General features: G+C 47.2%; 1 protein-coding gene across 1 annotated transcript in view; it reads right to left on the reverse strand.

Annotated features, from left to right (window-relative positions):
• Positions 1 to 12030, reverse strand: part of LOC109884983 (ankyrin repeat and sterile alpha motif domain-containing protein 1B) — a 332614-nt gene that overhangs the window by 237525 nt on the left and 83059 nt on the right. Inside the window, 2 exon segments of the mRNA XM_031798152.1 lie at positions 1767 to 1913; positions 3960 to 4112. Coding sequence (XP_031654012.1) covers positions 1767 to 1913; positions 3960 to 4112 — 300 coding nt within the window.

The raw sequence follows: 12030 nt of genomic DNA on the forward strand, positions 1-12030 counted from the left end.
AGAGAGAGAGGGATGGGTAAAGAGAGAGAGGGGATAGGTGAAGAGAGAGAGGGGAAGGGTGAAGAGAGAGAGGGATGGGTGAAGAGAGAGGGGATGGGTGAAGAGCGAGAGGGGAAGGGTGAAGGAGAGAGGGGAGGATGAAGGAAGAGAGAGGGGGATGGTGAAGAGAGAGAGGGATGGGTGAAGAGAGAGGGGATGGTGAAGAGAGAGAGAGGGGACGGGTGAAGAGAGAGAGGGGACGGGTGAAGAGAGAGAGGGGACGGGTGAAGAGAGGAGAGGGACGGGTGTGAAGAGAGAGAGGGGACGGGTGAAGAGAGGAGGGGACGGGTGAAGAGAGAAGAGGGGCCGGGTGAAGAGAGAGAGGGGACGGGTGAAGAGAGAGAGGGGACGGGTGAAGGGAGAGAGGGGATGGGTGAAGAGAGAGAGGGGATGGGTGAAGGGCGAGAGGGGCGGGGTGAAGAGCGAGAGGGGAGGGGTGAAGGCGAGAGGGCGGGGTGAAGAGCGAGAGGGGGGGTGAAGGGCGAGAGGGGGCGGGGTGAAGAGCGAGAGGGCAGAGGTGAAGGGCGAGAGGGGAAGGGTGAAGGGCGAGAGGGGAAGGGTGAAGAGCGAGAGAGAGAGGAGGGGTGAAGAGCGAGAGGGGATGGGTGAAGGGAGAGAGGGGATGGGTGAAGAGAGAGAGGGGATGGGTGAAGGGAGAGAGGGGAAGGGTGAAGAGAGAGAGGGGATGGGTGAAGAGAGAGAGGGGATGGGTGAAGGGAGAGAGGGGAAGGGTGAAGGGAGAGAGGGGAAGGGTGAAGGGAGAGAGGGGAAGGGTGAAGGGAGAGAGGGGGTGGGTGAAGGGAGAGAGGGGAAGGGTGAAGAGAGAGAGGGGAAGGGTGAAGAGAGAGAGGGGATGGGTGAAGAGAGAGAGGGGATGGGTGAAGAGAGAGATGGGAGGGTGAAGAGAGAGAGGGGAAGGGTGAAGAGAGAGAGGGGAAGGGTGAAGAGAGAGGGTGTATGAACTCAGGAACACCCCGTACTACTCTCATCCTTGTCTCTCTCTGTTCCCCATCAATTATTCACTTATTTCAATAACCACATCATTCGTTCTGTATCTGAAGCAATCACATACACACAGTGCCATACTGTACGTATGAAGACAACACACACACATCTCAAACTCATCCTTGACCTACTCCGACCGCGCTCACCAACACACACGCTGTGCGTTGTTGTGTTCTGCTAATATTGCAGCAAAACCATATTCAGAAAGAGGTTGAAGAGAAGGAAGATTGTCCTCAGATACTGTACCAACTCATTAAAAACACAGGAGACAGGCTTGAAACATTCATTACAAGGAGGGAGTGTATCTTGAGCTAAAGAGACAGTCAGATTTACTGGAGCAACATCTGCAGGAGGGAAGAGAACTGTTACAAAGCTGAAGCCTGGTTTCACCCTGACTACCATGTGATGCTAAATGCATCATTTCTATATTTTGAAAGTTACATATCTTGAAAACTTGATTGCTAACAAAATTAAACAAATACCAAAAGACGGTTTTTGGGAGGAGTTGACCTTTCAGGCTGAGTTGACCTTTAGCTCACCTCTCTTCACCTCCCTCTACAGGAGAACATGTTGTATTGAAGGAGAAATGCAGAGTGACCCCCCAACAACACACCTGCAGAATAAAAGCTAACCTACAAAACCATTCCTCACCCCCCTCCCAACCCATACCCCTAACCTCCCACCCCTGACTCCACAGTGACCCTGACCCCTAGACCGCTGACCTGGGAGTTGACGTCCATGCCGGCCTCCAGCAGGGTGTGCACGGCTGAGTAGTGCCCGTTGCGGGCGGCCAGGTGCAGGGGCGTGTGGCGCCTTGTCCCGTGGCTGCTCATCAGGTTGGGGTGGGCGGTCACCAACATACAGACCACCTGGGAAGAGGGGGAAGGGAGGAGAGGGGAGGAGAGGGGAGGAGAGAGGAGGAGAGAGGGGAGGAGAGAGGGAGAAGGGGGGAGAGAGGGGAGGAGAGAGGAGGAGAGAGGGGAGGAGGAGAGAGGGGAGGAGAGGGGAGGAGGAGAGAGGGGAGGAGAGGGGAGGAGAGAGGGGAGGAGAGAGGGGAGGAGAGGGGAGGAGAGAGGGGAGGAGAGGGGAGGAGAGAGGGGAGGAGAGAGGGAGAAGGGAGGGGAGGAGAGAGGGGAGGAGAGAGGAGGAGAGAGGGGAGGAGAGAGGAGGAGAGAGGGAGGAGAGAGGGGAGGATAGAGGGAGAAGGGAGGGAGAAGGGAGGAGAGGGGATGAGAGGGGAGAGGGGAGGAGAGAGGAGGAGAGAGGAGAGAGGGGAGGAGAGAGAAGGAGAGAGGGGAGGCGAGAGGAGGAGAGAGGAGGAGAGAGGGGAGGAGTGAGGAGGAGAGAGGCGAGGAGAGAGGGGAGGAGTGAGGAGGAGAGAGGCGAGGGGAGGAGAGGGGGAGAAGGGAGGAGAGAGGGAGAAGGGAGGAGAGAGGAGGAGAGAGGGGAGGAGAGAGGGGAGGAGAGGGGAGGAGAGAGGGTTCAAGCCCAGAGGACAGGAGTTCTAAGATCTAAATGTGGAGTTATTTGATACAGGCCCTTGTCCGTTACTACAGTATTACATACAACATTGATTTCAGACCGTCAGGACCACAAGCCACATCAGGACCAAACGTATGTGGACACCTGCTCGTCATTTCAAAATCATAGGCATTATGGAGTTGGTCCCCGCTTTGCTGCTATAACAGCCTCCACTCTTCTGGGAAGACGTTCCACTAGATGTTGGAACATTGCTGCGTGGACTTGCTTCGTTTCAGACACTAGCGCATTAGTGATGTCGCGCACTGATGTTGGGCGATTAGGCCTGGCTCGCAGTCTGCGTTCCAAAGCTGATCGATGGGGTCGATGGGGTTGAGATCAGAGCTCTGTGCAGACCAGTCAAGTTCTTCCACACCAATCGACAAACCATTTCTGTATGGACCATGTTTTGTGCACGGGGGGTATTGTCATGCTGAAACAGGAAAGGGTCTTCCCGAAACTGCCACAAAGTTGGAAGCACAGAATCGCAAAGAATGCCATTTTATACTGTAACGTTTAAGATTTCCTTTCACTGGAACTAAGGTCTTAGCCCAAACCATGACAAACAACCCCAGACCATTATTCCTCCTCCACCAAACTTTACAGTTGGCACTATGCATTGGGCCAGGTAGTGTTCTCCTGGAATCCACCAAACCTAGATTTGTCAGTCGGACTTCCAGATGGTGAAGCGTGATAAATCACTCCAGAGAACACGTATCTACTGCTCAATAGTCCAATTGCGGCGAGTTTTACACCACTCCAGCTGACCCCTGGCATTGCGCGTGGTGATCTTAGTCTTATGTGCGGCTGCTCGGCCATGGAAACCCATTGCATGAAACTTCCGACAAACAGCTCTTGTGCTGACATTGCTTCCAGAGGCAGTTTGGAATTCTGAGCCGTTGAATTCTGAGTCTGAGCCGTTGTTGCTCCTAGACTTTTCCACTTCACAATAACAGCACTTATAGTTGACTGGGGAATCTCTAGCAGGGTAGAAAATTTGATGAACTGACTTGTTGGAAAGGTCACATCCTATGACGGCACCATGTTGAGTCACAGAACTCTTCAGTAAGGCCATTCTACTGCCAATGTGTGACTATGGAGATTGCATGGCTGTGTGCTCAATTACTTACACCTGAAACAGCCGAATCCACTAATTTGAAGGGGTGTCCACATACTTTTGTATATATAGTGTATTTTGTAGTAGTCCTGAACTAGCACAACTAATGAAACTAGTCAAAGTCTCGCTCTCCCTCTCTCAACCCCCCTCTCTCTCACTATCTAAATTAATTTATAAAAGCCTTTAAAAATATCACAAATTGGTTTTACAGTAACCCGGCCTACACCACAGAGAGAAAGCAGAATCAGAAGGAAGAAACCTTGCTCAGGTCCATCCTCACCTGAAGTCGTCCGTAGAGTGCAGCCAGGTCCAGGGGGGTCTCGTCGCGGCTGTTCCTCATGGTGGGGTCTGTCAGCTCCTGCAGTAGGATGGACACCACCTCAGAGTGGCCATACTGGGCCGCACAGTGCAGCGCCGTCTCCCTCTCATGGTTCTGTATACAGGGGGGAACAACTGTCTGTTTACAGTCTGTGGCCAATGTAGCCTTCTATCCCTCCTGTTAACAGTCTATGGTCAGTTTAGCCTTCTATCCCCCCTGCTAACAGTCTATGGTCAGTGTAGCCTTATATCCCCCCTGTTAACAGTCTATGGTCATTGTAGTCTTCTATCCCCCCTGCTAACAGTCTATGGTCAGTGTAGCCTTCTATCCCCCTTGCTGTCCGTCTATGGTCAGTGTAGCCTTCGATCCCCCCTGCTAACAGTCTATGGTCAGTGTAGCCTTCTATCCCCCCTGATAACAGTCTATGGTCAGTGTAGCCTTCTATCCCCCCTGCTAACAGTCTATGGTCAGTGTAGCCTTCTATCCCCCCTGCTGTCCGTCTATGGTCAATGTAGCCTTCTATCCCCCTGCTAATAGTCTATGGTCAGTGAAGCCTTCTATCCCCCCTGTTAACAGTCTATGGTCAGTGTAGCCTTCTATCCCCCCTGCTGTCCGTCTATGGTCAGTGTAGCCTTCTATCCCCACTGATAACAGTCTATGGTCAGTGTAGCCTTCTATCCCCCCTGATAACAGTCTATGGTCAGTGTAGCCTTCTATCCCCCTTGCTGTCCGTCTATGGTGAGTGTAGCCTTATATCCCCCCTGTTAACAGTCTATGGTCAGTGTAGCCTTCTATCCCCCCTGCTAACAGTCTATGGTCATTGTAGCCTTCTATCCCCCCTGATAACAGTCTATGGTCAGTGTAGCCTTCTATCCCCCCTGCTAACAGTCTATGGTCAGTGTAGCCTTCTATCCCCCCTGTTACCAGTCTATGGTCAGTGTAGCCTTCTATCCCCCCTGCTGTCCGTCTATGGTCAAGGTAGCCTTCTATCCCCCTGTTAATAGTCTATGGTCAGTGTAGCCTTCTATCCCCCCTGCTGTTCGTCTATGGTCAATGTAGCCTTCTATCCCCCTGCTGTCCGTCTATGGTCAGTGTAGCCTTCTATCCCCACTGATAACAGTCTATGGTCAGTGTAGCCTTCTATCCCCCCTGATAACAGTCTATGGTCAATGTAGCCTTCTATCCCCCCTGATAACAGTCACTCACACTCAGATGTCATTAAAACAATTGCTAAATCTTTTCTCCGCCCCATGGCAAATGGTGTACAATTGCAGGGGGGCTGCTGAAATGTTTTTCTCGCAAGGTGAGGGAGGGGGGACCATTGCCCATCCATGGTCTATGGTCAGTACCACACAACCTCCTTGTCAGGTCACATGCTCAGGATAATATCAGGGCACTCTGTAGCATAGAGGGCAGTGCAGGGCACAGCCACACAGGGCAGTGCAGGGCACAGCCGCACAGGGCAGTACAGAGCACAGCCATACAGGGCAGTACAGCACACAGCCATACAGGGCAGTACAGAGCACAGCCATACAGGGCAGTACAGAGCACAGCCGCACAGGGCAGTACAGAGCACAGCCATACAGGGTAGTACAGAGCACAGCCATACAGGGTAGTACATGACACAGCCATACAGGGCAGTACAGGACACAGCCATACAGGGTAGTACAGGACACAGCCATACAGGGTAGTACATGACACAGCCATACAGGGTAGTACAGGACACAGCCATACAGGGTAGTACATAACAGTCATACAGGGTAGTACAGGACACAGCCATACAGGGTAGTACAGGACACAGCCATACAGGGTAGTACAGGACACAGCCATATAGGGTAGTACATGACACAGCCATACAGGGTAGTACAGGACACAGCCATACAGGGTAGTACATAACAGTCATACAGGGTAGTACAGGACACAGACACTGTATACCACACACATATATATTTACACACACACACACATATATTTACACACACACACACTCACAGACAAACACTCTAAGACACTCGCTCCCTCTGACATATGCACACACAGGCACATCATGGTTCATTGTGGAAAATTATGGAAAATTATGTGCTGGTTCAATTAAGAGAGGAAACATCCATTTCCTCCTAATTCTGTGTGTGTAGCGTGTGGTTGTGTGTGTAGTGTGTGTGTGTGTAGCGTGTGGTTGTGTGTGTAGTGTGTGTGTGTGGAGTGTGTGGTCTGTGTGTGTAGTGTGTGTGTGTGTAGCGTGTGGTTGTGTGTGAATCCCTAACTGTAATAGAATCCAGCATTGGGAGAAGAGAAGTAAGGGGGGACAGGGTAATCTAACTCTACTCTGGGTCACTGGAGCTGGGCATGGGAACACAACACATTCACACACACACACGTAAGAGCGTAGGTACACACACACACACACACACACACACAGGCAAGCATGAACGTACAGTGCCAGTCATAAGTTTGGACACCGACCTATTCAGGGGTTTTTCATTATTTTAAGACATCAACACCATGAAATAACACAAATAGAATCATGTAGTTACAAAGAAAAAGTGTTAAACACATCAAAATACATTTTATATTTGAGATTCTTCAAATGAGCTACCGTTTGCCTTGATGAAAGCTTTGCACTCTCTTGGCATTGTCTCAACCAGCTTCATGAGGTAGTCACCTGGAATGCATTTCAATTAATAGGTGCCTTGTTAAAAGTTCATATGTAGAATTGATTTCCTTAATGCATTTGAGCCAATCAGTTGTGTTGTGACAAAGTAGGGGTGGTATCCAGAAGATAGGACTATGGAACTTTGAACGTTTCTTCAAGTGCAGTCTCAAAAACCATCAAGCGCTATGATGAAACTGGCTGTCATGAGGACCGCCACAGGAGAGGAAGACCCAGAGTTATCTCTGCTGCAGAGGATAAGTTCATTAGCGTTAACTGCACCTCAGATTGCAGCCCAAATAAATGCTTCACAGAGTTCAAGTAACAAACACATCTCAACATCAACTGTTCAGAGGAGTGTGTGAATCAAGCCTCCATGGTTGAATTGCTGCAAAGAAACCACTACTAAAGGACACTAATAATAAGAAGAGACTTGCTTGGGCCAAGAAACACGAGCAATGGACATTAGACCTGTGGAAATCGAGTCCAAATGTGCGATTTTTGGTTCCAACCGCCGTGTCTTCATGAGACGCAGAGTAGGATGATCTCTGCATGTGTGGTTCCTACCGTGAAGCATGGAGGAGGTAGTGTGATGGTGTGGGGGTGCTTTGCTGGTGACACTGTCAGTCATTTAGTTAGAATTCAAGGCACACTTGACCAGCATGGCTATAACAGCATTCTGCAGCAATACGCCATCCCATCTGGTTTGCGCTAAGTGGGACTATAATTTGTTTTTCAACAGAACAATGACCCAACACAGCTCCAGGCTGTGTAAGGGCTATTTGACCAAGAAGGTGAGTAATGGAGTGCTGCATCAGATGACCTGGCCTTCACAATCACCCGATCGCAACCCAATTGAGATGGTTTGGGATGAGTTGGACCGCAGAGTGAAGGAAAAGCAGCCAACAAGTGCTCAGCATATGTGGGAACTCCTTCAAAACTGTTGGAAAGCATTCCTCATGAAGCTGGTTGAGAGAATGCCAAGAGTGTGCAAAGCTGTCATCAAGGAAAACTTACACAAATGGACATGTACAGTATGAACATACACACTATTCCGGACCCCCCTTTTTCACTGCTATTGTCTTCTTTCCCCCTAACTCTGAAACAGCATACACCCTGGAATATTCTCCACACACACACACACACACCCTCTCCTCCCACCTTCGTGTCTCTCACTACATGCCTGCTCAGTCTTCCCTCGAGAGCTATGGCACTCCCCTCTTTCTCTCCTCCCCATCCCCCTTTCCTTTATTCTTCTCTGCAGTACAGTGGAGGCAGGGGAGAGAGACAGAAAGAGAGAGACAGAAAGAGAGAGACAGAAAGAGAGAGACAGAGAGAGAGAGAGACAGAGAGAGAGAGAGAGAGAGAGAGAGAGAGAGAGAGAGAGAGAGAGAGAGAGAGAGAGAGAGAGGGGAGAGAAAAGAGAGAGGGGGGGGAGAAGAGAGAGAGGGGGGGGAGAGAAGAGAGAGAGGGGGGGGGGAAGAGAGAGAGAGAGGGGGGGGGAGAGAAGAGAGAGAGAGAGAGAGGGGGAGAGAAAAGAGAGGGAAAGAGAGAGAGAACAGTGATGAAAAAAAGGTAAAAGACTGACCGAAGCAGGGGGAAAAAACACTACAGCCTGCTACAGCGCTGCGCCTGACGGGCCAATCAAAATGCTCCGTTCCCCCCATCTCTCCTTTCTATAGTGGAATCTTCCAGAACAGAACTGTGCGTACTGCTGATACAGAGAGGTTGGGATAGAGACAGGGAACCTCTCACTCCATGTTGTCAAAGGAAGTCAATATATTTCCATTAGCTCTGACAGCTTACCGATATCAGCCAGCAGACTATAAGCAACAGCCACCTGCTGCTAATAACACACCAATACATGTCTGTCATAATGTGTTCTGCTAATAACACACCAATACCTGTCTGTCATAATGTGTTCTGCTAATAACACACCAATATCTGTCTGTCATAACGTGTTCTGCTAATAACACACCAATATCTGGCTGTCATAATGTGTTCTGCTAATAACACACAAATACGTGTCTGTCATAATGTGTTCTGCTAATAACACACCAATATCTGTCTGTCATAATGTGTTCTGCTAATAACACACCAATATATGTATGTCATAATGTGTTCTGCTAATAACACCCCAATACATGTCTGTCATAATGTGTTCTGCTAATAACACACCAATACCTGTCTGTCATAATGTGTTCTGCTAATAACACACCAATACATGTCTGTCATAATGTGTGCTGCTAATAACACACCAATATATGTCTGTCATAATGTGTTCTGCTAATAACACACCAATATCTGTCTGTCATAATGTGTTCTGCTAATAACACACCAATATCTGTCTGTCATAACGTGTTATGCTAATAACACACCAATACCTGTCTGTTATAATGTGTTCTGCTAATAACACACCAATACATGTCTGTCATAATGTGTTCTGCTAATAACACACCAATATATGTCTGTCATAATGTGTTCTGCTAATAACACACCAATATCTGTCTGTCATAATGTGTTCTGCTAATAACACACCAATATCTGTCTGTCATAACGTGTTATGCTAATAACACACCAATACCTGTCTGTTATAATGTGTTCTGCTAATAACACACCAATACATGTCTGTCATAATGTGTTCTGCTAATAACACACCAATATATGTCTGTCATAATGTGTTCTGCTAATAACACACCAATACATGTCTGTCATAATGTGTTCTGCTAATAACACACCAATACCTGTCTGTCATAATGTGTTCTGCTAATAACACACCAATATCTGTCTGCCATAATGTGTTCTGCTAATAACACACCAATATCTGTCTGTCATAATGTGTTCTGCTAATAACACACAAATACATGTCTGTCATAATGTGTTCTGCTAATAACACACCAATACATGTCTGTCATAATGTGTTCTGCTAATAACACACCAATACCTGTCTGTCATAATGTGTTCTGCTAATAACACACCAATACCTGTCTCTCATAATGTGTTCTGCTAATAACACACCAATATATGTCTGTCATAATGTGTTCTGCTAATAACACACCAATACCTGTCTGTCATAATGTGTTCTGCTAATAACACACCAATATATGTCTGTCATAATGTGTTCTGCTAATAACACACCAATACATGTCTGTCATAATGTGTTCTGCTAATAAAACACCAATATATGTCTGTCATAATGTGTTCTGCTAATAACACACCAATATCTGTCTGTCATAATGTGTTCTGCTAATAACACACCAATATCTGTCTGTCATAACGTGTTATGCTAATAACACACCAATACCTGTCTGTTATAATGTGTTCTGCTAATAACACACCAATACATGTCTGTCATAATGTGTTCTGCTAATAACACACCAATATATGTCTGTCATAATGTGTTCTGTTAATAACACACCAATACATGTCTGTCATAATGTGTTCTGCTAATAACACACAAATACGTGTCTGTCATAATGTGTTCTGCTAATAACACACCAATATCTGTCTGTCATAATGTGTTCTGCTAATAACACACCAATATATGTATGTCATAATGTGTTCTGCTAATAACACCCCAATACATGTCTGTCATAATGTGTTCTGCTAATAACACACCAATACCTGTCTGTCATAATGTGTTCTGCTAATAACACACCAATACATGTCTGTCATAATGTGTGCTGCTAATAACACACCAATATCTGTCTGTCATAATGTGTTCTGCTAATAACACACCAATACCTGTCTGTCATAATGTGTTCTGCTAATAACACACCAATATCTGTCTGTCATAATGTGTTCTGCTAATAACACACCAATACATGTCTGTCATAATGTGTTCTGCTAATAACACACCAATACCTGTCTGTCATAATGTGTTCTGCTAATAACACACCAATACCTGTCTCTCATAATGTGTTCTGCTAATAACACACCAATATATGTCTGTCATAATGTGTTCTGCTAATAACACACCAATACATGTCTGTCATAAATTGTTCTGCTAATAACACACCAATATATGTCTGTCATAATGTGTTCTGCTAATAACACACCAATACATGTCTGTCATAATGTGTTCTGCTAATAACACACCAATACCTGTCTGTCATAATGTGTTCTGCTAATAACACACCAATATCTGTCTGTCATAATGTGTTCTACTAATAACACACCAATATCTGTCTGTCATAATGTGTTATGCTAATAACACACCAATATATGTCTGTCATAATGTGTTCTGCTAATAACACACCAATACCTGTCTCTCATAATGTGTTCTGCTAATAACACACCAATACATGTCTGTCATAATGTGTTCTGCTAATAACACACCAATACATGTCTATCATAACGTGTGCGTTGAGTTTTTTTAGTACACGGATGTTATACATTGTTGTTCATATTCTATGAATGCTAAAATGCTCAAAACTAGCTGTGTGATTTGTGGAACGCCTCACGACTAGCGATGAATCTTATGGTGAATGTACGTGATGCAGTTTATAGAGTCTATCGATTAAATACTGGACAGTCAATGATCAGAAACTATGCTGCTTGTTCATTTTCACTGCAGCCTGTTCTCACACAGAAACATACAACTGTATAGGCATACACGCCCCCCCCCCCCCCCCCCCGCTGGTCACACAGCCACTGTGTGACCAGCGATCTGTCTGGGAGAACACCAGGCACCGTTTCCTCTGCTGCATAGCATTATCGCTAACATTTACATTAACATACAGGAGGAGCTAGGTAAACAAACTAGGCAAAACATTTAAAAGTGTGTGTGTCTGTGTGAGTGAGAGAGGGGGGGTTCTGTGTGTGTGTGAGTGAGAGGGGGGGGGGGTTCTGTGTGGATGAGAGAGGAGGGGGGTTCTGTGTGTGTGTCTGTGTGAGTGAGAGAGGGGGGGTTCTGTGTGTGTGTCTGTGTGAGTGAGAGAGGGGGGGTTCTGTGTGTGTGTGAGTGACAGGGGGGGTTATGTGTGTGAGTGATAGGGGGGGTTCTGTGTGTGTGTGTGTGTGTGTGTGTGTGTGTGTGTGTGTGTGTGTGTGTGTGTGTGTGTGTGTGAGGGGGGTGGAGAGACAAAGATAGTGAGATGGAAAAGAGAAATGAAGAAGATGAGTTTTAAAAAGACAGCTTTGATAGGCAATAGACTGCGGGAGAGAGAGAGAGAAGCAGGGTTGAGGAACTAAGGGAAAAAGAGAAGACCAAGATGTAGAGACAGAGACGGGAGAGAGGGAGAGACGGGAGAGAGAGAGAGCGACGGGAGAGAGAGAGACGGAGAGAGAGAGAGCGACGGAGAGAGAGAAACAGAGACGGGGAGACAGAGAGAGAGAGAGACGGAGAGAGAGAGAGAGAGAGAGAGAGAGAGAGAGAGACGG

This window comes from Oncorhynchus kisutch, linkage group LG19, assembly GCF_002021735.2.
Source record: "Oncorhynchus kisutch isolate 150728-3 linkage group LG19, Okis_V2, whole genome shotgun sequence".
Lineage (NCBI taxonomy): Eukaryota > Metazoa > Chordata > Actinopteri > Salmoniformes > Salmonidae > Oncorhynchus > Oncorhynchus kisutch.